The sequence below is a fragment of the Leucopleurus acutus genome, assembly GCF_964270905.1.
Source record: "Leucopleurus acutus genome assembly, chromosome: 2".
Lineage (NCBI taxonomy): Eukaryota > Metazoa > Chordata > Mammalia > Artiodactyla > Delphinidae > Leucopleurus > Leucopleurus acutus.
In genome coordinates, this window is record NC_139143.1 from 186,010,507 (window position 1) to 186,037,985 (window position 27,479).

The window sequence follows — 27,479 nt, forward strand, 5'->3', positions numbered from 1 at the left end:
TGCAAATAATATACCAATAAATTCAACTCCAGTGGTCTCAGTAAATAGGGGGTTATTTTCCTTACCTATCAAGCAGCCCTGGGATAAGCAGTTGCGGGTGATGATACGGCAGCTCCATTGTCACGGAAGTGGCACCTCTGTGATTCTCCCGGCTCTGTGATTCCTGCCGGTCACCTCACTGTGATGAGTTGGCTGCTGGGTTTCCAGCCGGAACATCCACATTCCGCGAAAGAAGGGGTAGAGCACCACTTGCCATTATCCCTTCAACAGATTTCTGTTTACCCTTATTGGCCCAAACTGTGTCTTATGCTACTTCTAACTGCAAGGGAGCCTGGGGAATCTAGTATCTAGTTTTTAGCCTTGTCAGTACAGAAAGGCCAAAGAGTAAGGTGTTGGGAATGTGGGCTAACCTATAATAGCCACAAACACCCTCTCTATAGGCTGGCTCCAAGACTTACCTGTCCATTTCTTTTCTTTTATTTCTATTTTTTAAAAAAATGTTATTGGAGTATAGTTGATTTACAATGTTGTGTTAGTTTCAGGTGTACAGCTTATCTGTCCATTTCTGATCTCTCCCGTGAGCTCCAGACTCAAGTATGTTAATAGCCAACATTTATTGAGTGATTACTATGTGTATTATCATTTATCACAAAATCCTACCTCTCCAATAGTTACTTTAGTATCTCCATTTGACAGAGACAAAACCTGAGGCACAGAGAGGTTAAGTAACTTGCCCAAGTTCATACAGTTGGTGGAAGAGTCTGGATTCGATCTCAGGCAGCCTGACTCCAGAGCTCATGTGTCACCTCTCACTGCTTAAGATGCCTCTTGGGACTTCCCTGCTGGTGCAGCGGTTAAGAATCCGCCTGCCAATGCAGGGGACATGGGTTCGATCCCTGGTCCGGGAAGATCCCACATGCCATGGAGCAACTAAGCCCGTGCGCCACAACTATTGAGTCTGTGCTCTAGAGCCCGTGAGCCACAACTACTGAAGCCCACACGCCTAGAACCTGTGCTCCGCAACGAGAAGCCACCACAATGAGAAGCCTGCATACCACAACGAAGAGTAGCCCCCGCTCTCTGCAACTAGAGCAAGCCCACACAGCAACAAAGACCCAATGCAGCCAAAAATAAATAAATAAATAATAAATTTATTTTAAAAAAAAAAGAATGCCTCTCGATGTCTCCCCTTGGATGACTTAAAGGCATTTGAATGTAACATATACAAGGCAGAAAGCATAAAACAAAATTATTCCTTGGCTTTCCTCATCTCCATAAATTGTACCACTAGTCACCCGGTTGCTTAAGCCCAAAGCCCATTTAGACACTGGATTTCTCCCTTCTCTGCTCACCCATATCCAATCCATCAGCAAATCCTGTTGGTTCTTCCAACCTAACCCAAGCCACCATCCTGTCTTGCCTCTTCCTGGACTTGCTGCTTCAACTCCTGACCCCACCAAACCATTCTCCATCCTGCAGTCTGGCAAGCTTTTGAGAAATGTAATTCAGATCTTATCACTCTCAGGTTTAAAATGTTCAGTGTTCAGTGTTGTCCCACTTTTCATAAGAGGAAATTGCACTCCCTCCCATGGTTCCTAAAGCCATTTCTGATTTGGTTCCTGGATACTTCTCCAACATCATCACACTCTGTCTCCCTCGACTCAGCAACTCCAATCATACCAGTTTTGTTGTGGTGGTGATTCTGTGCAGAGGTCAAACCCTTTCTTTCTTCACAGTCTTTGTATACAGTGTTCCCTCTTCCTGGGAGGCTTTTCCTCCTGGTTTTTGCATGGTTAGCTCCTCCGGCTTCCAGTTCATAAGTCACTATTAGGGAAATAGTCATTTTTAACCATGCTCTTCATGGAGAAGAATTTTCCCTAAACACCCTGTGGTTTTTTTTTTCCCAACCCTATTTCTTCCTCATGGAGGTGGAATGAGTTACCTGGTTGGGGGAAACCAGGGTGACCACCCATTACGGTTTCCCCAGGACTGAAGGAGTCCCAGGGCATGGAACTTTCATTACTAAAACTGGAAAAGTTCTAGGAAAACTGGAATGAGTTGCTTGCCCTACGGACAACAGCCATTGAAGAATTTTATCCACTAGGTAGAGTTAGTCTATCAAATATTGTAAACACAGATTCTCAGTATTTTCTTCTCCCTTTTGACATGGACTTGAGGGTGTGTCTATTTCACAGACCTGAACTTTCTCTCAGATAGACTGCCTAGACTGGGGGAGTTAGTATATAATTTATTCTTGCCACTCCCAACTCAATGGCTTAAAATAATACAAATCATTAACTGGCTCACAAATCTGCAATCTGGGGAGGGCTCACAGGGCATGGCTCATCTCAGCTCCATGTGGCATTAGCTGGGGTAACTTGACTCCAGTTGGGAGGGCTAGAGAAGCCACTTCCCAAATGGATCCATCTCATGGCTATCTGTTGGCTGGGAGCCCAGCCAGGCCTGTGGGCTGGGGGCCAGGTTCCTTTCCATGTGGGCCTCTCCATGGGCTGCTTGGGCTCCCTCAAGCAGGGATAGCTGGGCTCTAAGAGGGAGCATCCCAAGAGAACCAGGAAGATGCTGTACCATCTTGACCTAGTCTGAGAAGTCATATAACATCACTTCCACCAGAGTCCAAGGCCCACTCTGATTCAAAGGGAGGGAACATGGACCTCATCCCTCAATGTCACACTGTAAAAGGAGCACGTGAGATGGGAGATTCTCATAATAACCAGCTTGGAAAACACCATCTGTCACAGTTACCAATCCCTCTTTTGACCCTCACACGAAGCTACAACTTCTAACCTGGACTTTATCAGTCATGAGGGTGCTATTTTGGGAATTCCCGGTGGTCCAGTGGTTAGGACTCGGCACTTTCACTGTCGGGGCCCTGGTTTGATCCCTGGTTGGGGAACTAAGATACCGCAAGCCTCGAGGTGTGGCAAAAAAGGTGCTATTTTGGTTCTCCACTTATTGTTTCTTTTGTCTTATTTTTCCATTAGTTTAGAAGTTGAACAGAGAAATATTTGGATCTCTTCAAAAATCTGAGTCACCTTTTCAGAACAGCCTTCTGATATACATTTACTCTGTATCACATCTCTGCTTAGATCCTTCATAATTATCATAATCCATAATCATCTTTTCTTGCTTTGTTTACTGACTACCTTTTTCATTAAGATGTCAAGGGCAGAGACCATGTTCATCTTATTCACCTCTATAGTATCCCCAGTGCCTAGTACAGTGCCTGGCAAGTGCTTAATAAATGTTTGTTGAATGAATGGCTATGACCTTTCCAAAGGAGAAATACCATTTTCATTGAGGAAACCATAGTGGCACTGCCCTGCTCAGATGAGGGTATTGATTCTCATAAGTATGAAACATTGATTCCTTTGGTGGAACACGACAGGATGATATCAAGTCCTGGGATTAGATATACTTTGCCACGTAAAGGGCACAGAACTAAGAACTCTGACCAGATTTCTGGAGCATGAAACCTGTTTAAATTCCAGATGACTAAAGGAACAGGACATGGAGAAATCACATTTCCTTCCTATCCTTAAAATCTGATTGTTCTAAATGTTGGCCTGAAAATGAAAGTCACAGAAATAAACTAATAATAGTTCTAGCAATTGTGCTGGTTGGTATGGCTTTTGGCCAGCTTGAGCAAGGGCCATCTATTAGGGAGAGGGTTGAATTTTAGTTGAAGTGGGCATAGCCTGGACTTGCCCATGGGAGGAGGAATCAGTTTCTCCTCTGCAATTTCAAGATCTTTCTTCTAGACTAAGACCAAAGTTATCTCTCGAAAGGAAAGAGAAAGTTATCTGGCCAAATTTGAGCCCTTTCTTTCCTTCTGTTTGATACTGGCAAAGTAAACCATAAAATTAGAGCCAAGATGAGGTCCTAAGCTTGTGTACAAGCACTGCTTCTCCTAGACAGTAATGGATGGGAATGATGAGGGACACTTGATGGAGTCTGATACTGGTCCACAAAGAATGGTGCGGACAGTAGTAAACTTCACCCTATCCATACCTCCCCTCCCTAACGCAGGAGGCAACACCGTCAGGGAGCTCGGTGCAGTTCCAGGGATAAGACCTGGATACACAGGGGTTCGTTATACTTTTATCACTAAACCTATGTCTGAAAATTTCCCTAATGTTTTAAAATGTAATTGTTGTCATGATACTCACTGGTTTGGAAAAACTTATCAGGCAGTTTAACATGATTTGGGACACACTGTCTGCTGTATCATTCAGACTTGTAAGACGCTTGAGGCAGAAATGGATCAGAATCCCAGCACTGAAGTTCCCTCAGCGGGAGGAGGGCCATCGTCCCTCAGGAGGAGCCACAACAGAGAATGGGAATCCCCACCATGTGCCGGCGCCACTGCAGCGGGCCCGAAACCCTACCTGGACCCTTCCAAGCTCCCCTCCTATGAGCTGCCACATCCCACCCCACACGCCTGGCCTCGGTCAGGCTGGCTTCCTTGCTAAAGCCCATAGTCACACGCCTGTTCTTCTCCATACCTCCTCTTAGGTTGTTCCTCCTGCCTAAGGTTGCTGGAGTTGGAAAAAAAAACAGACCAGAAACAGGACTCCTCAAATTTCAGATAAGTGACAAATAGTTTGTAGTATAAGGAGTTCCAGCTGGAATACCCTCTGTCCTGGTTTCCTGATTACAGGACCTCTGGGCACTCATTTTGAGGAAGCCTTCAGGAGTGGCTCTGGAGACTTCCCTGCTGATGCTCCAAATGCAGCATTTCTCTGCCCGCCCTCCCTAACCGCAAGCAGCCTGGCGACAGAGGCTGGTGACAGGTGCTGAAGGGTGCTCTCTTTAGCACCTCAAGTGATGAGTGTTCCGAGAACTACTTCCTGGTCATGCAGAAGGGTGGGGACAGGTGACAGCTCAGAGTGGTGAGAAGCCAGTGTGAGTGGCAACTCTCCATCAGGGCTACAACATTTCAGAGCCGGAAGGGGCCTCAAAAATCATTGTTTTGGGGGCTTCCCTGGCGGTCCAGTGGTTAAGAATCCGTGCTGCCAATACAGGGGACTCAGGTTCGATCCTTGGTCCGGGAACTAGGATCCCACAAGTCTTGCGGTGCGGCCAAAAAAAAAAAAACACAAAAAAACATCACTTTTGTTTACAGAAAGGGAATCTGAGAGACAAGTGACTGCCCCCATAGGCTGACTGACATGCCTGGAGCTAGAAACCCGCCTCCCAGGCAGAAGCTTCTTCTGCTGACTCACAGGCAACAGGGCTGCAGGGTGATGTTCTGGTACCAGCATGGGCAGCTGGGTGCCCTTCTTCCTCTTTTTGTTGGTTAAGAGTGAACTGCGGCTCATACCCCTCCTTCCTCTGACTGGGCATTCACTGCCCCAGTTCCAAGGAAATGCTAACACTGGGCGAGTTCAACTTAGTCCACCTGTATGGACTGAACACATCAGACATCACCATCAGACTACCATACTGTTGAAAGTTTTATTTATTTGTATTTATCCACTTTGGGTGGATGCAAATTTCAAGATTTGACTAAAATCTCAATCTTTGAAAAGTAATACATTACACAAGGAGTAAAGAGGTTAAGAGCACAGGTTCTGAAGACAAACTGCTCGTTCAAGCTTCAGTTTTGCCATTCACACCAGTCACCTAATTGTGCCCATTTCCCTTATGATATAAGGCACATGTTAGCACATGCCGGGCACAATTATTAAGTGCGCAATAAGTGCTGACATTATTAAGTTCAAACAGCACCACTGGTGAACTAGGTACAGATTTTAGGGATGGATACTGTCTATGCCTTCTCATAGTTAGGTGGACGCTATGGTGAACATTTTAGATCAAGAGGCCTTTGGGAGTAATTATGAGAATGGTGGAGGAATGGATGTCCCGTGGCACCCAGAAATAAATGTCAAAGGAGCCCATTTCATAATATAGCAACTTCCGGGCTCCCAGAGAAGTGACTTGGAGAGGGTGGGGTAAGGATGACAGCAGCCCCACCACGGCTGTGCATGCTGACATTGGGGGGATGCTTCCTTCTACCCTGTAGTGAGATACTCAAGGGGGCAGGAAAAGAAAGAGCATCCTTTGACCCAGGAGATGAGGCTAAATCACCCCCTTGGCTCAATCGCACTAGGCATTCGGTGCCCCAGTTCCAAGGAACTGCTAACAAGTGCTGTTCACACTTGTCCACTTACCAGGCAAACAACAACACAGATCTCCCCGTATGCTGTAGGCTCAACTGAATGAAGCTGCAGTCAACGACTTCTACTGAACGTTCTTTTGCTGCTTCAACTTAGACAATGTAAGAGGTAAGGGAGTACAACACATAAAAAACACCAGCATCAAACAAAACACCAGCTCTACACACTTCCTAAACTCTTAAATTCACATTACAAGAGCCAAGTATGAAAAAGGTATGGCAGGGAAAAAACAATGGCATTTTTCCCCTCTTCCTCAACAGAAGCCACAACAGTTACTGATATTTATTCCCTTGTGAAATTCATTGTCTTATTTCATTATCCAAAGAGGAAGTTCTGTCCTTAAGGATACCCTAAACTACGTTATTACTCTGTGGCATTAGCAGCATCCTGGTACTGGGACAAAAAGGCAAGCAGCTCCTTCCATGTACAAAGTTGTTGATCCATAAATAGCACAACAATAGGATCATTTCACTGTTACCAGGTCTCCTGGGAGGGTCCCCACATGCCTTACCCAGTGGGCCCTGAGGTCAATATACTCACAGCTAAGCAGGCTGTGAGCACTTCTAGGCAGGAAGGCATCAAAGTAGAAAAGAAGATTCTAGCACTGGAAACTTCCTGCAGTTCACACACAGTTCATATAAACTAAGTGTAGTTTTCCAGGAGAAGAAATCAAAGTTACATTTTGATAACTTCATCTGTTTCTAGATTGTTATTTTTCAGTACTGCTACAATTCTTAAACTCCGAAAAGCTGAGGAGTGGAAGAATGATCCTCATCTCTACAATCTGAGATTATAAACTTGCATTTGTTCAGCAGATAAGAGACTGAAGTTATTGGGTGCCAGGCTTTGCTCTCCTCCGTCTTTGAGAAGTCGGCCCGTTGACTTTATAAGAATAAGCCACGAGCTGTAGAATTTACATTTGCCAAGTTTATATAACATTTTCCTTTTTTAAATGGTGGCTTCAGATCTGACTATCTAACTGCACAGGTATAAGTACATTTTTTTCTCCTACAGAGGTATAAATCCTTTAGAGTGGTGTAGGTATGAAATGTAAATTATTAGATGTAGGTATGTAAAGGTAAATTATTCTACTTTCTTCTTTTAAAATTATTATTATTATTATTATTATTTTGGGGGACTGCGTCAGGTCCTTGTTGCTGCACGCGGGCTTTCTCTAGTTGCGGCGAATGGGGGTTACTCTTCACTGCCATGCACGGGCTTCTCACTGCGGTGGCTTCTCTTGTTGTGGAGCACAGGCTCTAGGGCACACGGGCTTCAATAGTTGTGGCACGAGGGCTCAGTAGTTGTGGCGCACGGGCTTAGTTGCTCCGCGGCATGTGGGATCTTCCCAGACCAGGGCTCGAACCCGTGTCCCCTGCACTGGCAGGTGGATTCTTAACCACTGTGCCACCAGGGAAGTCCCTATTCTACTTTCATTAGAAATTTAACTTTAGTCCTCTTTCTATCACAGAGTGATTTTCATGAACCATAAAACTATTCTAGAAAAAGCTATTTCTGGTCTTTTTGTTTTATTAATTGGTAAAACTTCCACAAAATTTTAATCAGTAGCAAACCATATAACAAGTTTGTGTTTTTAACATAACGTTATGACTTCAATTATTATTTGAGTGTTCTACTTTGGGTAAAGTTCCTACAAAAGGACAAGAAGAGAAAAAGCATAAGAAAACAGACTCTTTTTCTGCTTAAATCCACAAATGACAGGTTCACAGTGGACTGGAATAGAACCAGCAGGGGTCGTCAGAAACTCGAGAGTTTTAGATTGAGGCTGTGGAGATTTCTTCCACAAGCCACTCATCAGGAACCAAAATTCTGAGCTAAAGGAACTGCTGGGGGGCTTTCCTGGTGGTGCAGTGGTTGAGAATCTGCCTGCCAATGCAGGGTACACGGGTTCGAGCCCTGGTCCGGGAAGATCCTACATGCCACGGAGCAACTAAGCCCATGCAGCACAACTACTGAGCCGGTGCTCTACAGCCTGTGTGCCGCTACTACTGAGCCCACATACCACAACTTCTGAAGTCTGCGCGGCTAGAGCCCGTGCTCTGCAACAAGAGAAGCCACCGCAATGAGAAGCCCGCGCACCACAATGAAGAGTAGCCCCCGCTCGCTGCAACTAGAGAAAGCCCGCGCACAGCAACGAAGACCCAACGCAGCCACAAAAAGAAAGAGGAACTGCTGGGCTGGTCCAGTGCAGCATTTCTCGTGTCCTTTCACCATCTGATTAAGCTACCAGTAAAGGCTAAGAGCATTCACACCTCACAAAATCCTTGAGTGAGATCTCTCATTCTCTGTGGTTCTCTCTGTGTCAGGTAGCACGACATCCCTTCTATACAGAGATGGCAGATGGCCAGGGCTGGACCACAAGCCACAACAGGGCTGTGCTAAGAGAATCTGTGCATAACGTGGGGAAGGCAGAGGCTCCCTGCCTCTCGTGGGCATCAGAAACACCCGTGTACCTTTCTAAACGTTCCAGGGCTCGGACCCCTCTCCCTGCCTCTACAGGTGGGGCTGCAGGTAAGCGTGCCTAGCAAAGCTTCACTGGCCTTCTGATGTGTGCCGGAGAGAACCAGTTCCTGGCGTAGTTTCTGCCAGGACTTCACAGCCGGTATTTTGCACAGCTGGAGATGACTGATCAGTGATGCATTTTACAAGATCGCTATTTTAAGAATTCTTTGGCCACCCTGAGTGAGCACTGCCCAGGAAAAAAGGCATGCATAAAATGTTCGTTCCTTTCGTAACTAAAATTAGGATCTTAAATGGTCTCTTTACTTTTCACACTTTACTTCTCTTTCTGTGGTAAAGCCAGGATGTCTTTTTTGAATTCTTTTTGTAGTTAGTTTGATTGAATGTTCTTCTACAAGGTTCTTCTACAATTAGTTCTGCTACGCATCTCTTGTTTTAAAGATAAAGAGGGGACTTCCCTGGTGGCGCAGTGGTTGAGAATCCGCCTGCCAATGCAGGGGACACGGGTTCGAGCCCTGGTCCGGGAAGATCCCACATGCCACGGAGCAACTAAGCCCACGTGCCACAACTACTGAAGCCTACGCTCTAGAGCCCGCGAGCCACAACTGCTGAAGCCCACGTGCCACAACTACTGAAGCCCACACGCCTAGAGCCCGTGCTCCGCAACGAGAAGCCACCGCAATGAGAAGCCCACGCACCGCAACGTAGAGTAGCCCCAGCTCGACGCAACTAGAGAAAGCCCGTGCACAGCAACGAAGACCCAATGCAGCCAAAGATAAATAAATAAATTTATAATAATAATAAAAAATAAAGATAAAGGGATTTGTATATTAAATGTTCTTCTATAATGTTCTTCTACAATTAGCTCTGCTACTAATCTCTTGTTTTAAAGATAAAGGGATTTGTATATTCCTAAAAAAAAAAAAATTGAAATCATTCACCTTAGTAACTTCTGATAAAGATAAACCTGATTTTAAATTACTACTGATTTTTACCAACCTTTTAAACTTTAGTTTATTAAAGAGGATCACAATTCCTTCCCCCATTTACTAACACCCACACTGTTTCAAATTCCCAAAAGGAAAGTCCACTATACCATGCTGGAGAATTTCTCATGTGTCAGCTTCTGCAGTTTTTCTCTGCAAAGGAGCTAGGATCACCCCAACATTCCTCTCCTCACTCTCGGAGCTATACAAACTATGCTTCTCAATATATTCCTGGACAAGGTCTGGTACCAAGTAGCGAATGCTCTGGCCCCTTCTGAGGGCTCGCCGGATCTTTGTGGATGAGATGTCATTGGTGATCCATTCATTCACCAGGTGAATGTTGTTCTGGTGTTTCCACAGCACGTCGGATTCATAGATGAATTTCTGAGCATCATTTCCAGCCCGAGTAATACATATAAGCCCATAGTCTCCCACGATTTTGGTGATATCCTCACCCTTCCACAGATTGGGCACACCAAAGGACTCCAAGAGATCTGCTCCACACAGCAACTTCACCTTTGGCACACCTGGGAAGAAGAAGAAAACAGAGCTTCAGGGTTTGCCTTTTTTTCTTTTTTTAAAAAAATATTTATTTATTTATTTGGTTGTGTCAGGTCTTAGTTGTGGCAGGCGGGCTTCTTCGCTGCAGCTTGCAGGCTCCTTAGTTGTGGCATCCAAACTCTTAGTTGCGGCATGCATCTGGGATCTAGTTCCTGGACCAGGGATCGAACCCAGGCCCCCTGCATTAGGAGTGCAGAGTCTTAACCACTGCGCCACCAGGGAAGTCCCAGGGTTTGCCTTTTTAATAATGCCCTGCATCAAAATGAATGCGTATGTGTGTTCTTCTGGCTAGAGGGTTCATAGTTTCTATCACATTCAGATTCTCTAAAAAGAGATCCAGGATCCCTCAAAAGTTAAGGTCGACCTCCTGCAGGATAAATAAGCTCAAGGTGCCTCTGACTCTCCCCTCCTTCCATCATAAAACTAACAAGGGGTGGGGAATTCCCTGGTGGCCTGGTGGTTAGGATTCCGGGTTTCCAATGCCATGGCCTGAGTTCAATCCCTGGTGGGGGAACTGAGATCCCTTAAGCTGTGCAGTGCAGCCAAAGGGGGAAAAAAAAAAAAAGAAAAGAAAACTAACAAGGGGCATTTTCCAGGCACCCACACATACTGAATATGAAAGTAAAATACAAAGGGGGCTTGCTCAGCTCTAGAGTCTTATCAGCTATCATTGGTAAGTCCTGGCAAAACATACAGACCTTTTGTTTTTGTTTGCTCTAGTGATTTCTTTTGACTACAATCTTGTCTTTGTTCAGCCCACTTCCTCTTCCGTCCAGGCCTTTCCAGTACAGGTGAGTCCTGCTGCTGATCACAGCTACTGGCTTCCAGCTTCTCTTGATGGTGTCTATAAAGCAACAAAGCAATAGAACATTTCTCTTTCTCACTATGCTCAACTGAAACGTCATCCCTCTGGAGATGCCTAAGAGCCTCTGATGCAATGTTAAAGGTTGGGAGCTGTTAAACACATTTAACCACAGGTACGATGCCCAACTACTCAGAATGGATGCCTTCGAATACATAGTACTGCTGGGTCGGAACGGATGCTGGCTAGGATGTGGCATGGCAGCCCTGGGCTCTGGCTGTCAAGAATGGAAAGCAAGGAAAATCCTGGGAGCACAGCAAATGGTAGCTATTACTATTCTAAGCTGTATGTGTCTATGTCATAAAAACAAGCGTTAACATTGATTACAGAAACTAAGTCCCCTAAATACCAATGAGGTCCCTTCTGAGAGCACGTTCATAAGTCCAACAAAGTTGGACTTTTTTGTTCTTAAGTCCAACAAAGTTAGCCTAGGTACCCAACTAACACAATCGGCTATATAGTACTGTACTGTAATAGGTTTATACTACTTTTCACACAAATAATACATAAAAAGGAAACAAGTATATACTGGACCCCGACAAGTAATCTCTTACCATGTCAGCGTGGTGGCCAGACCCTATAGACCGGGACAGTTTAAGAGCAGCATCGTTGGCAGCAGAAGCAGGAACAGTTTCCTGACTCCAACTGCAGTTAAGGAGGCATGACCTTGAAACAAGCCACCACTTCTACTCATCCAGCCCTTTCAACATTTCTGCATGAGCACCTAAAAGCCCTTTCTGCTTAAAATGCTCAGAGTGGTTTCTATTTCCTATCGTAACCCTAACTGATATGGTTAGAACCAGAAGGTTTGAACTCTAAGAACAGACATTAGACAGGTTTTTCCAAAAGTCCTGGTGTTTTATACTCAAGAGAACATTCAGTAATAATTAGATGTTACTCACTCTGGTTTCTGAACCCTTAAACTGGAGCTGTTTCAGCGTTCTGAGCACGGCGATTTGTGACAACCCCCATATGCTGTCAGGGAAGCAGCTCCCAAAACCAGCTCTCTCCGTGATCAAGCATCATGGCTTCTCTTCCTTAAATTACCTGCCTCTCTCTTTTATACTTAAGAAGACTGACCACAGTAACATCATCTTACAACTTTACCTTTCTCACTTGGGGCACAGACAGGCCAGGTGTGCTTCCTCTACTCTTTAATAGGGATATACAGTTAACAAGTGTGCAAACATCTCAAAACACAGTGACAGCCATAAAGGCTGAGCACCACCCACACCCTGTTACCATGTGATAACCTCACACAGGAATGGCATGGCAAAGCTGACTGCACCATGGATACCTTAGCACCGTGGCAGTCTCTATCCAATCCTGTTGAAGACTTTCCCATGTATCAACTTCCAACCATTTTGAGTTCTTGGTGGCAAGTTCTGCCATGATAACTCGGTGATGGGCAGAGATGAGTCCTTTCTTCTTATATGCATCGCCGACGGGAGAAATTATGCCTTTGATAACTTCATATTTCCCTGGGTAAAGAAGCAGATTTGATATGAGGTATTATAACAAATTAGATTTTATGCACAGGAAATATCATCAATATGGTTTCATAATCACAGATTTCCCCCCTCCTCCTTTTTCCACAGGGATCCAGGTTTATTTATTTACTTTTAATTGTGGTAAAATATACATAAATTTTACCATTTAAGCTATTTTAAGTGTACAGTACTGTGACATGTTGTACGACCATCACCACCGTCCATCTCCAGAACTCTTTCAACTTCCCCAAGTGAAATTTCTGTACCCATCAAACACTGACTCCCCATTCCTCAGCAGTTTAAATTTTGATTGATGTTGCCAAACTGCCTTGTAAAAAGCCTTAATCTATTTGTATACACAGGAACCCATTCCTTCCCAACACCTGATATTTGACATTATCAAGTTTCAAAACTTGTGTCAATGTGATGGGAAGAATATATCTCATTTTTTATTTTAGTTCCCTGATTATTAGTGAGTTTGGACACCCATCCACCTATCAGCACACAGCATGATCACTTATGTAACAAAACAAAATAAATCTGTGTGTATGTAGGGGAGAAAAAGTTTTCCTCGACCCTCTTAGGGTCCCTGGCGGGGTGTGAAACTGACAAAGATAGATTAACAGGAGAAAAGCATACAAATTTACATAATGTAAGATTTATGTGACACGGGAGCCTTCATAAGGAAATGAAGACTCCAAGAAACAGTTAAACCTAAGTACAGTAAGTCCCCTACATATGAACCTTTGAGTTGCGAACTTTCAAAGATGCGAACGTGTGTTCGCATGTCCAATCACATAAGTTAGTTAACATGTCTGGCGTACACTGTCACATGCACCACATCCTCTACAAGTGGTTGTGCTTTTGTGTACTTTACTGTACAGTACTGTAAGGGTACAGTAGTATAGTATCTTTATTTCTAGCTAGATTTGCAAGAGGACGACTTCACTGAACTCCTTGCTGTGCAACACAAGGAGCTTACTAATGAAGCCGTGATGGAATTGGAGGCCCAGAGAAAGGACAAAGAGAGAGGAGAGGAAGAAGTAACTGAAGAACTGAAGAGATTCACGACTCAGGAAGTGGCAAGGGGATTTTCTTTATTTGAGGCGGCACTGTTAGTTATTGAGGCATAGGACCTGAACATAGAACGGTACACGAAGGTTGCGGCAGCCGTTCAGAATGCAATCCAGGGCTACCAAGTCATCTATAATGAGAAAAAAAGAGCTACTACCTAGATTGTTTTTTCAAGACGGTAGATGGAATTGAATCCAACAAGGAACCAAGGAACCAGAACCTGTGCCATCAGCGTCAGGCGTGAGTGACATTGCAGCTCGCCCTCTGTCTCCTGTTGCTGACGATCCTTCAGCTCTACCATCTCCCACCTCCTCTCCCTCCTCCCTCCTCCTCTCCTCTCCCACCTCCTCTCCCTCCTCCAGTCAGTAACTCTTCTTGCCTGTTCACTCGATGCCAGCCCCTGTATGCCAGCTGTTGTCCTGTACTACTGTACTTTTCAAGGTACTGTACTGTAAGATTAAAAATGTTTTATTTTTTGTGTTTGCTTGTTTTTTATGTATTATTTGTGTGAAAAGTATTATAAACCTATTACAGTACAGTACTATATAGCCAATTGTGCTAGTTGGGTACCTAGGCTAACTCTGTTGAACTTACAAACAAATTGGACTTATGAACTCACTCTTGGAACGGAACTTGTTCTATATAAGGGACTTACTGTATTTTTATGCTAGATTAGATGAAGGGTAAACAGTCATGGCGGAATACGATAGGGCAAAGAGTACAAGGTAAGTGTAGAAAACTCAGGGGAATTTAGCAAAGAATGTTTGCTTGACTTCCCTTTGTCTTCAGAGATAAGGATGCTCCTTTTCTCCGCGTTTAGGGAGAGCACCTCTCACATGAACGTTTTACGATCTGCTTCAGGGAAGAGGGGTGGAGGGAGGAGGTCAGAGTGACCTTCCTGCCTCTGCTGTTTTATCAAAGTCCTTCCGCTTAAAATATCCAATATGCCAAAGTGCTGTATTGTAGGGCAGTGCATCCTGAACCCCATCATTGCTTTTGGCTACTCTTCCTACCTGTTCCATTCATGTAGTCCCTGGCCAGCTCAAACAGCCTGAGGTGCATATTGGTGATAGGATTAAAGGAACCACAAGCAAGGAGAACCACTTCTGTCTTCTCTGAGTTTTCCATGCTGAGAATTTGAAGTTGTAGATCTAAATGGAAAACTCTGACACCTCTCTTATTGTCTACAAAGGAAAAAGAAAGTAAGTTCAGTTACAGGGCTTCTGATGTCTTTCCATGTTCTCATTCCAAAGAGGTGGAATAAATAGTTAGCTTCACTGACTATGCTGGGTGAATTGCAAAAATGGCCCCTTTTCTCCACCCTTCCTTTTCAATGTGAATTTGCAGCTCTTACCATAAAGGGATGGAATCTCCTTCGCACCCTTTGTGACTTGCTTTGGCCCAAACAATGTGGCACATGGGAAAGTGTTCCCATTCTGAGCCTAGGCCTTCGAGGTGTTGTACACTCCCACTCTATTTTGGACTCCTGCCCCTGACATGAAAACAAACCCAGGCTAGCCTGCCGGAGGATGACAGAACTTGCAGGAGAGAGCTGGTGCTCCGGCTGACAGACAGCTAACCATCAGCTATGTGGTTGAGGCCATCCTAGACCATCCAAACCCCAGACAATCTGCTTAGATGCACGAGCAAGTCCAGGTGAGATTAGCTGAGCCTGGATCAGATCAGCAAACCCACAAGCTGAGCCTAGACTCATGAGCAAAAATGAATGTTTGTTTTGCGACTGCACTATTGTGGCCGGGTTAACAGATACAATGACATTATCATCCACCAAATATAACTCCCCAACAACCCATCCTTCAAAACCGTATTTTGCCTCTTAGTCAACATGGTCATGTTATCACTTTCAACTGAGTAACAGTTTACAACGGACAAACTCTTTTCCATATCAGTTATTCCATTTGATCCTTCCATAACCCTAATGAAGTAATGCAAGGCAACTGAGTTTAAAATTTTATTAAAAATTTTTTATTAGGGCTTCCCTGGTGGCGCAGTGGTTAAGAATCCACCTGCCAATGCAGGTTCGAGCCCTGGTCTGGGAAGATCCCACATGCTGCGGAGCAACTAAGCCCATGCGCCACGACTACTGAATATGCGCTCTAGAGCCCGTGAGCCACAACTACCGAACCTGTGTGCCGCAACTACTGAAGTCCACGCACCTAGAGCCCACGAGCCACAACTATTGAGCCCGCATGCTGCAACTACTGAAGCCCACGCGCCTAGAGCCCGTGCTCCACAAAAAGAGAAGCCACCACAATGAGAAGCCCGCGCACCGCAATGAAGAGTAGCCCCCGCTCACTGCAACTATAGAAAGCCCATGGGCAGCAACGAAGTCCCAACGCAGCCAAAAAATAAATTAAACAAATTAAAAAAAATTTTTTTTAATTAAACGAATTCACGTATATAGATTTGAAATCATAGGGTGACAAAAGGCCCATAATGGAAGCAACAGTCATTGGCCATATCTCACCCACCAACCCCTCCAACCAGATCCCTAAAAGGCGACCACTTTTAACTTTTTCAGCTATTTCTTCTGGTCGAATCTATCGTAATTCTATATTATGTGCTTATAATATTATTTCTTAATTTATTCAGAGTGTCTATTTACTTTCTCTCATGATCAAGGAAAATTAGCTCATACACCCCCATTACACTCAGGCTATATACTTGGGAAGTTTGGGAGAGAGTCGTGAGGGTGTATGAGAGCTAATCCTCATAGACTATGTATAGGGGGGAGAGATAGAGAGAATCTCTAGTCTATGCTGAAAGTCACCTTCTCCCACAATTCTGAAGGCATTGCTTCTAGACTGCAGTGCTAACAGTGAGAAATCCAGTCACTTCCAGTAATTCTGACCCTTTTAATGTGGCTTATATTATTTCTCCCTTGAAGCTTACGAGAACTCTGTCCCCAAATGTTCTGAAATTTTACAGTGATGTTCTCCAGTGTGACTCTATTTTCATCTATTGTGCTGGGCCCTGTGCAGGCCCTTTCAATCTCAGAACTCATAACCTGCAGTTCTATAAAATGTCCTTGAGTTATTTCATGGATGATTTTCTACCTTCCATTTTCTCTGTTCTCTTTGGAAATGCCTAAGAGTTACAGCTGAAGCACCGGGACTGGTCTTCCAATTTTCTTACCCTTTCTCTTCTCTTTTCCATCTCTTACCTTCACGCTCTAATTTCTAAATATCCTCAAATTCATCCTCCAATCCACCTATTGAGGTTTTCATTTCTGCTATTATACTCAGTTGTTGTTTTTTTTCCTTTGGGCCACATCTCAAGGTTTTCAGTATCTTAGTTCCCCGACCAGGAATCGAAACTGGGCCCTCGGCAGTGAAAGTGCTGAGTCCTAACCACTGGACTGCCAGGGAATTCCCAATACTCAATGTTTTAGACCTTTGTCCTCTGAATGTTCCTTTTTATGGTATTCTGTTCTTGTTTCACCAATGCATTACGCTCTTTTATTTCTCTACCAATATTAATGATACATTTTATATTTCCTTCAAAGAGCTGATAGGAAGTTCTAAGTGGGTAGGTAGGGCTTCTGCACAGTGGGCTTCATTGTATGGTAACTTGGCTGTATTACAGGTCTTTCTCCTGGGATTGGTCAGCGTCCACAAAAAAAGTATCCTCCAACCTCCTGCCTATATAGCGTAACAGTTACAAACCCCTGCTCTGAAATCAGGCTGTCCAGGTTCAAACCACAGCTCCAATACTTACATGAGCTGGATGACCTTGGGCAACCTAACCTTTCTTTTGCCCCAGTTTTTCTGTCTTAAAACAGAGAAAATAATATTACCTACCTCATGATTATTGTGAGAATTAAATGAGACAATACACATATGCTACATAAAGCTGCTTTTGGCAAGTAACGAACACACTATGAATATAGCAATTATTTATGTTGCATATCATGTTGCTGTAATTCAACTCCTTTTTTTAAAAAAATTATTTATTTATTTATTTATGGCTGCATTGGGTCTTCATTGCTACACGCGGGCTTTCTCTAGTTGCAGCAAGAGGGGGCTACTCTTTGTTGCGGTGCACGGGCTTCTCATTGCGGTGGCTTCTCTTGTTGCGGAGCACAGATTCTAGGCGCAGAGGCTTCAGTAGTTGTGGCTCACGGGCTCTAGAGCACAGGCTCAGGAGTTGTGGCACACGGGCTTAGTTGCTCTGTGGCATATGGGATCTTCCTGGACCAGGGATTGAACCCTTATCCCCTGCATTGGCAGGTGGATTCTTAACCACTGAGCCACCAGGAAAGTCCCTCAACTCTTTTTGATCTTCAAAAACAAATTATTTCAAATGGTTCAATCAACTATTATTACTCTACTGAATCTGTTTTTTCATGGAGGCTTTTTTCCTGAAATTCTTTCTCTAATCTGGGCTGAAAATCTCTAACCCGTTGTGCATCTGTCATTCTGAAATATGACATTTCACCTCTCTCCTAAGGGAGATCCCCTATTTCTTAGAACCATGTCATTGTCTTTCTTGTTTTACTTCCTAATTTTTCTGGAGCATATCCTCAAATAGCTTCATAATAAAGGGCAAATGGGAGATAAAATAAGTGTCTTTATTCTTCCTTAACTGAGAGAATTCTAGGCTGCAATTTTCTTTTAAAATTATGAATGCATTCTTCATTGTTTTCTGGCACCGAACACTGCTGTTGAAAGTCTGGTGCTATTCTGATTCTTGTTCCTTTTCATGTAACTTGCTTTGTCTTTTTGGAAGATCTGAAGCATGTTCTTTTTATCCCAAATGCCATAATGATGCATCATAGTGGGGGTCTTTTTCATTCATTGTGCTGGGACTCAGTGAAGCTGTCTATCTCCAACTCAAAGCACTCAGTTCTAATTATTTCTTTAATAAACACTCCCTATTAACTATCAATAAATAAAATACTTTCAGGAGTTCCCCGGATGCCAAATTGCTCAAAGTGTTTTGGGAACTTTTAGGGAATCACCTGTAGAGCCTGAAGTATTTTTATAATTTTATATAATTTTATAATTAAACATAACGAATGACAATAAAGAATGACAATAAAGAAACCAACATTTGGGAATTCCCTGGCAGTCCAGTGGTTAGGACTCTGAGCTCTCACTGCTGAGGGCATGGGTTCAATCCCTGGTCAGGGAACTATGATCCCACAAGCCTCATGGCACGGCCAAAAAAAAAAAAAGGAAACTAACATTTATATGATACTTTCTAACTTACAAACTACTTTTCATGCACATTATAATTTAATTCTCACCATAAAAGAACAAAAAATGGCCAAAGACATTTAGTTTGTTCCGAATAATAACCTATTGTTAGATATTTAGTTTTTCTAGTTAATCATCTATCATTGGTCATTTAGATTTATCTAATTTTTCACTATTACAAACATCTCGAAGAAATAATAAGTTGAGAATGAGTTGGAAATTAAGGCTATAAAACATCTCACTGTGTACCTGTAAGCCTTGCCAACACTCAGAAGACCTGTATCAGGACCATTTATTTGTAGCCCAATTGTGTTCAGACCCAATTGTTAGTTTGACCAACTTACTTTTGCTCAGATTTTATGCTTGCGTGAGACAAAGTTAGTGAGTGGCAGAACCAGGGCTAGAATTTAGGTTTCCTGACTCCTAGGTTCTCTCTCACCAAAAAGAAAAATTCGAGATAAATTGGAGCTGTGTAGATTGGAAATGCGCCCTTCTGGCTGAAGAGTTGCGGAATGTGAACTTCAGTTCCTTAGACAACAGGAAACTTTGACGGTTTCTGAGCAATGGAGTGACAACAGGGTTCTAGAAAAACAATGCTCTAGAAAAATAAGGTGACATGAGTGTTAAAAATCCTTATATGGTTGTATGATCTTGACCTGATCACTTAATTCTGTGTCTTAAGTTTCCTCAACTGTAAAATAGAGATCATGATATGTTACGGCAAAGTGCTTATGACAGTGCCTGATGCATTGTCAAACAGCTACCAAATAAATGATAGCTGTTATTTGTGAGGAAAGTGATAATACTGATGATGGTGATGCTATTGGATTAATTGGAAGGGGCAAAACGATAGGAAGGCCAGTTACAAAGTAATGAAAGCTTCAATTTAAGTACAGTCAGTGGGAATGGAAATTAGGAAACATTTATTCAACAAATAGTTGAGGTCTACTCCAAACAGTGGCAGGGATCACAGGGACACTGCTAATTGTTAATAGGAAATAAAGGAGAGAAGAGTCAATAATGCTCCACACAGCATTAAAAAAATGAGTTCACTGGTTAGAATGATTTAAATGTCCTACCTTTCAATTATCATCCCAAGGATGATACCAGGATTCACTTGGGGCTTGTTCCCCCCCTCCCACTCCTTATCTGCCCCCCCAATTCCCATGCAAAGTACCTGTGGTATTACGGAGTGGCCCTGGGCCCACAGGGAAATCAGGGTATCTGGCCAGCTACTGAGCATGCTCTCAAGGACCGTGGTGGAGGGGCTTGATTCAGCTGGAGCCCAGAGTCAGTTCCAGCCCCACCCATCTCAAGTTTCAGGTACCACTCCCCAGGGGGACTAAGCTGTGAGCTGAAGAACAGTAAGCTTGACAGCAGGAGGTGCAGATCCCCTGGGAGCTGCTGGCTGTGCAGGGAAGGATGGAACAAAGAGCTTGAAGCCCCTCCCTGACCTTGGGGGCGAGCTCAGGTTTCCAGGTCCTCCCCAAGGGAAGGGGTGGGGAAGGGGTTGGGGGAAGCTGATCTCTCAGCTTAAAGGAAGCTTTCTCTCTTTTCACATTCATGACCTGTCTCAAATATCCAGCTCAGTTCTATTAATTCACTGTTAACACAGCCGGCTTTAGACTTTAGAACCTCAAAGCCATAGAAGAATTAGGTTACAGCGAGCTTCTATCTATCATAGCTTAGAGTGGCTTTCAAAGAACAAGGATCTGCCCCTCTCCATTGGATAGTACTTCCTCCGTATCCCCGAAGGGTTCGTGTGGAGGGAAGGGGGCCCCGGCAGGTGAAGAATGAGTGTAGAGGAGGTTTGGAAGCTCTAACGGGACTGTTCTGGGTCTTCCTTGCCTTTTGCTCCAGGTGCTCAAGGACCAGGGCCACCATGATTCACTTCTGTCTGGCTCATACAGCCTATCACTTACACTGCTGGCTGCCAAGATCTCATCAGCTCAGGCTGTAAGTGTCCCTCGTCAGCCCACTGTGGCAAAAAGTTCATTTCTTCCTGAGGCTGTCCTGAGGTTGAAGTAAAATTTATTTTCAACTTTAAAATCACTGACTTTAAAAAGTTTCAAAAACATTGATGTGTAAACATTAATGAAACATTTTGTAAACATTAAGTCAGTTTTTAAAACATTAACTTAAAAAAAAACTGTTTGGCTTTTCTTGTCACACTTCAGAATGCTCAATATAATGAAATCTATTTTGACCGACTGTTAATGCAATTGACTTGACAACTTCTCAGATTTACACCTCTAAAGGGACACTATTCCTTTTAAAATAGTAACCTTAAACATGTAACCATATTCTAGTTCTAACAATGTGCCATTGCTTTAGTCTGGGGGTACATATATATATATTTATTTTTTTATTTATTTATTTTTTTTTTGTGGTATGCGGGCCTCTCACTGTTGTGGCCTCTCCCATTGCAGAGCACAGGCTCCGGATGCGCAGGCTCAGCGGCCATGGCTCACAGGCCCAGCCGCTCCGCGGCATGTGGGATCCTCCCGGACCAGGGCACGAACCCGTGTCCCCTGCATCGGCAGGCGGACTCTCAACCACTGCGCCACCAGGGAAGCCCTGGGGGTATATTTTGAAATTGCTTTTTGTTTTGAGTACCTTCACTGGGGGTAAATCTTTGTCTTTGGAGGGGAGATTTAATTTCTACAAATACCCTAAAGTCATTCAGTGCTAAATCCAATTAATAAAATAAATAATGAAGGTGAATAACAGTTTACAGTGAAGAGGTAGAACTATTAGTTAAGGAATAAGATTTTCCTACATGTGTGGAAACTATGTAAGTGTAATCTCAAAAGAATTTCAAAATTGAGCGGTAACCACAGACCTCATTTGGTTGTGTAAGTTGTGGTAGGTACGTTAACTCACTCAGTGTGAACCACCTGGCTGGGGGGAGAGCGAGCACAGTACAGGGCCACAGGGTCCTAACCATGCTGTAGCTCACCCTCTGCTGTAGCTCTACTGCTCGCTACTACTAGGTGTTTGTCCTCAGACTAGACATTTAATGTTTCTGAGCCTCGGTTTCCTCATTTATAAAATGGGAAACCACAGTCCCATTTCATAGGATTGTGTGCATATTAAATGAGAAAGTGAATAAAAAATGTGACACATTTGTCTAATTATGAATATTAATAATTCTTACTATTGCTTGTGGGTTGTCTTATGGCATTAACTTACAGCCATGGTAAAGAAACGAAGGTTCTCAGGGACTTCTCTGGTGGTCCAGTGGCTAAGGCTCCATGCTCCCAATGCAGGGTGCCCAGGTTCGATCCTGGTCAGGGAACTAGATCCCACATGCTGCAACTAAGACTTCACATGCTGCAACTAAAGATCCCGCATGCCGCAACTAAGACCCAGCACAGCCACAATAACTAAATAAATAAACAAATAAATAAGAAAGCAAGGTTCTCAAGATTCCTTAGAGACCAGTAATCACAGTGATATAGTAGGAGCTCAACAAATGGTTACTATTATTCTTACTGAAGTATTATTAGACATAATTTTGCTGTAATGGGATGGATCTTAGTTCATCTTTGCTATGTTTAAAACTTTTATTTCTGTGGTTTGATGTAACATTCTCGTGAAACAGAACTCGAATTTGGTTTCTTGAAGGCATTTTATCACTGAAAAAGTAATGTATCATGTAATTCACTGTGTCCCATGCAGCCAAGTGACAGTGTTCCTGTTTGGGATCACCATTCTGACCCTCCAGTTCTATGTTCTACTGAAGTAAGTTCTTTCTCCAGCCAACCCCCTCCCCTGGCAGCTCAGCATGCACGTCTTACCTGTGGAGATGGCTCGGGTGCCCTCTGCCATTCCTGTTATGTGTTTAATTGCAGCCTGCCCCATTGTTTTGCCCCTATTATCAATGGTAGTCACCTGTTTCACCTCTTCGAAGAGTCAAAAATCTCAGTACAGCCAGGAGAGCTGGGATTTGGGCAGATTGAGTTTAACTTTTAGTCAACAGTTATTTCTTCTAGTATAAGAAGTCATCAAATGGGAAACAACGAGAGCACCGACGTTTCAATTTATAAATTCCCTAGAGAGCAGTCCCAACAGCCTAGCATTAGCTAACTTCTGCAAGGCTGAGGGTGACACAGGCACACTCAACCAGATTATGACTTGACCTGTTATTTCAGATTCTATGCTGGAAAGTAGTTTTGGCTGAAAAAGGCAGTTAATACCTTTTTCGGGCAAATGAGGCAAATGCAATTTGATACATTCAAAATCAACTGCAGTTCTAAAAATCCTTAAAAAAAATCTGAAAACTTAAGTGATGGGGCAGGAATGGAAACTGTGACACTCCTTGTAATTAGCCTAACTCAAACTTGCCAGTTTCTACTATAAGAGGTTTGTGTGTGGTAGGGCATATCTCCTTACTCCAGAATTTCCACAAAATGCTTTTTCACCAAAATATCAAATTAACATGAATTAGAAAAATGGTAAACATTATTTGTCCACCAACTAAGATATTAGTAACTCTTAATAATATTTTTATTAATGCTAGCATTAATTAATTTGCAGTCACAGTAAAGGAACCAAGGTTCTTAAGAGGAGTGAGTTGCCTGGAGCCAAATGAACCTAGTGCCACAATTAGAATTCAAGGGTCAGGGCCTTCTGGTGTTACACTAACAGCGTGGATTTCTTCTAATAAGTAATCAATTTATGTATGACCCAGGGTATTGATTTTTAGGCCCAGATCTTCTCGATACTGCAGTCAACCTCTCCTCACCAACCTGGTTGGTAATATCATCTTTACTTTCTTCACAATTGGTAAGTGTGCAGTCATTCTGTCAGGCACTTTTAAGTGTCTACTATTTGCCAGACACTGCTAGAATAAAAACGGGTAGAATAGGACTTCTTGCTCTTCAAGAGCTCAAAGACCGAAACCTAAGAAGAAATTCACATTTAGAATTCAGGTGAAGGGAATTCTTCTTTTTGGTTTTGGTTTTTGGCCATGCCGCACGGCAGGCGGGATCTTAGTACCCCAACCAGGGATCGAACCTGTGCCCCACTGCAGTGGAAGTACAGAATCTTAACCACTGGACCGCCAGGGAAGTCCCTGAAGTGAATTCTTAAAAAGTTCCTTAGTATCTCTTTTAGTCATCCTACAACTTGAATATGAACCCAAATTAAATTAAATACTAATGTTTTGTTTTGATGTTATAAAATTCTTTACAGTTATAAAAATATCAGATTTATCCACTCATTCAATAAATAGTTACTAAGGAGATGATATAGGTAGAAAAACAGGGACCTCAACTAATTGAAGTCAAAAAATGATACAGAAGAGTTGGACTCTGAAATGTGCTGAAGTTTTAGGAATACCTTAAACTAGTATATTTTACTTATATTTTCCTTTGTATGTACTTTTAAGAGTGATGTGAACTTTAAATTAAGACTATGTCTAAATTTTTATAAAATGAAAAAAGTTATTGGATGCCTTAACATGGTTCTAGAAAGAGTCTCCAGAGAATTCCCTGGTGGGAGGCCAGCTCAAACAGTAATCCCACAACAGCAGGAGCTACTTCTTCTCTCTGACCTTCCTTGCCCTCATTTCTAAAATGGAGATAAAAATACCTGCTTCACAGTTTTGCTGTAAGGTTTAAATGAAATAATGGGGGAATTAAAAAAAAAAACTGTCACAGTTATTATCACTAGCATTGCCGATAGTAAGCACATGACCTCGATCAAAGGAAAACCTTAGCCTGGCTAGGTTTTGAGCACTTTTGTTCCACAATAGATACATGAGGAAACACCTTCTATTTAGGGTCTGCATTCAAGAGTATACTTCTGAATGAAATAATGCCATTTTGCAGCAACTATATGATATCACTTATATGTGGAATCTAAAATACGATACAAATGAGTATATCTACAGAACAGAAACAGGCTCACAGACATACAGAACAGACTTGTGGTTGCCAAGGAGAAGGGGGAGTGGGGGAGGGAAGGATTGGGAGTTTGGGGTTAGCAGATGCAAACTATTATATATAGGATGGATCAACAACAAGGAACTATAATCAATATCCTGTGATAAACCATAATGGAAAAGAACTTGAAACAAATATATGTATAACTGACTCACTTTGCTATACAGTAGAAATTAACAAGACATTGTAAATCAACTATACTTCAATAAAAAAAAAAGAGAAACGTATTTCTGAGATAATTCAACCCAGTAAACTGAGGCTGTTCTGCTGTCCTTTTAGGTTTTAGCGTGCTGCTTACTCAGATGGAACCGGTCCCACAGGCACTAAAGAGGATGTTTTCTGTATTTGGTGTGGGGTCCTTCAGTGAAGGAGTCTGCACCGTAGTGTTAACATTTTTGGCAACCGACTGTGTACGTTTTTAAATACTGAATTTCCAAAGGCTCATCTTAACCTGAAAGCTTGGCTGTATACAATGCACCATTAGTCCTCAACATTTATTTTCTACTTACACTAAGAATAGAGATGGAGAGATAGAACTCCTCAGTAGACACATCACAGTTAAAACATTTCAACAGGGAAAGTTTAAAAATTCCATGAGAGATTTTTCTTTTTGTAGAGTGAAGTCTGCTTTACTAGAATTAAAAAAAAAAAAAGTTAAGACATTAATCAACAGTGGTAGGAACTGCTGGACGGGGTTGGCACATTAAGCAGCGAGCTTTCCATCTCCCGCTAAGTTGGTGCCTTTGTTTAAACCCTTTCAGCAAAAACATTTAAAATATGTACTGCAATTAAAAGACAAGTATTCCTAACAGTTCTTTCTTCCTCCCAAATATAGGAAAAAAGGACTCCTGAACTTTACTACTTGTCTGTGATGCTTTCAGTAAGCAGCGTGGTTTCTACAGGTAAGCAAAAACTTCCCAAGTAACCCATACCTATTTAAAGGCTTAACCAGTCCTTCAAGGGAAGTAAATGCTCAGGTAGGATTCTTACATTGCAAGGGGAACGTATAGCTCCTCTTAAGGCAGGAGCTCCAAGAAGCTGCAGAGTCTTAAAAGCAAAGAAAAAGCAGAGAGGGTTAGAATGGGGTATAAAAAGCCATCCTTCTCACATTATTTCCACTCCATTTAATTAGATCCCATTCTTTATCCTACAGTGTTTTGCTCAAGCCTGGGGCTGACTTGGCTGGCCAGTGTAACCTGTCAGAGGCCAGATGCTAAATCAACAGTCTGAAGCTGACATCTGAGCCTTGCTGGTCCCCTGCCTTAGATATATGTCTTGGCAGGTTGAGCCTTTTCCAGCAGCCTTGTCATCTGACTACTGCCAGCAGACATGTGACCATCTCCACCCTGCCACTCCTAGATGAAGTGGGGCCAGCTGAACATCAGAGCCACGACAACAAGAAGCACAGCAAAACCAGTCACTGGGACGAAATCTGTCAGGTGACAACATTAATGAGCACTGACAATGGATAAAAAGGAATCGTTCAACCAAAATCACTGGGTCGATATCGCAAGCAAATTCAGCCCCAGTAAGGATCTCCTATTAGATACTTTCAAGATCATTAGTACTTTGACTTTCTGAACCTCCTTTTCTGTTTCAGTGAAGTTAGTAGCATCAGCTGGGTGGCCACTATAAAAGTATTGAGAAGGAAAAAGAAAAATATAGATCTTAGTAATGAACAAAGGTCTAGTTTCAAAAGAACACAGTGATCCAGAGTGTATATTTGAACAAGGTCAATCTATCACTTCTTTAAAAGTGCAGCGGGAGATTTTAGAGTAAAACTCATCACGATCTCCCCTACCTGGGCTACACCAATCTCTTGCATCATGACAGTCAACTGCTGTCTAGAGAAAAGAGCCAACTGACCTGCATGATGTTGTCTTTTGACTTGTTCTATGTGTATGCACAGATTCTGAGGGATTTTAAGTAGTAGCTAGATACTCACAGATGCTCTCAAAGTCTTTAGTAAGTGGAGATAATGCCATTTCTTGAGGGGAAGAACAGTATCTCTTGGCAGAAGGAACAAGTTTAATACAAACATCTCGCAACACATCTATGACAGACACAGATCTTCACAAATGGGAATGATTGTTTTCCATCTGCTTCTCTGTTCAGGTGATACTTGCTGCAGGGGAAGTTACCCACCAACACACTATCCATCCACCACACTGACATTTTCTGAGCACCTTTCACATTCCAGACATAGCGCTAAAACTTAGGAGTTAGAAACGCGAGTAACTCATAGGTTAACAGTGAAATCCCCTGAAACAATTCTTTTACTATGGGTAACAGAAACTATTTAAAAGTAACACAGCCTTTTACATTCTCTAGACCTCATTAACCAAATATCAACATGTCAGATGAATGTCAACTTATCTCAAGATAGGATTTTTATCAGAAGTTTCTTTTTTTCTGAACTATCTTGCCCCTCACCCCCAAACCTGATCTACTTGAAGATCTCAGCTGATGACAAACCCATCCTCCCAGTTGCTACAGTCAAGTACCTCAAATCATCCTAAATGCATTGTTTTTCTTTTCCCACACCCCATCAGGAAGTCCTAATGGCTTCACCTTCAAAATACATACAGAATCCAACCATTTTTCGCTAGTTGGAAATTTTTAACTGACTTTTTCTAAATGCAAGAGGCTGCTTCTTAAGAC

General features: G+C 42.8%; 1 protein-coding gene and 1 pseudogene across 2 annotated transcripts; one reads left to right on the forward strand and one right to left on the reverse strand.

Moving 5' to 3' along the window:
* Positions 1 to 9,324: 9,324 nt before the first annotated feature.
* Positions 9,325 to 14,865, reverse strand: NMNAT1 (nicotinamide nucleotide adenylyltransferase 1). Its single transcript, XM_082865121.1, has 4 exons — positions 14,665 to 14,865; positions 12,385 to 12,568; positions 10,924 to 11,069; positions 9,325 to 10,191 (listed from the first exon to the last, which is right to left on the reverse strand). Exons 1-4 carry the CDS (start codon positions 14,777 to 14,779, stop codon positions 9,791 to 9,793), a joined length of 846 nt encoding a protein of 281 aa, XP_082721247.1. The 5' UTR covers positions 14,780 to 14,865; the 3' UTR covers positions 9,325 to 9,790.
* A 5,887-nt stretch (positions 14,866 to 20,752) lies between these two features.
* Positions 20,753 to 26,061, forward strand: LOC309975253 (annotated as a pseudogene). Its single transcript has 6 exons — positions 20,753 to 20,826; positions 22,552 to 22,614; positions 23,579 to 23,658; positions 25,098 to 25,228; positions 25,654 to 25,720; positions 25,972 to 26,061. The product of its transcript is annotated as an uncharacterized misc_RNA (transcript).
* Positions 26,062 to 27,479: the final 1,418 nt, after the last annotated feature.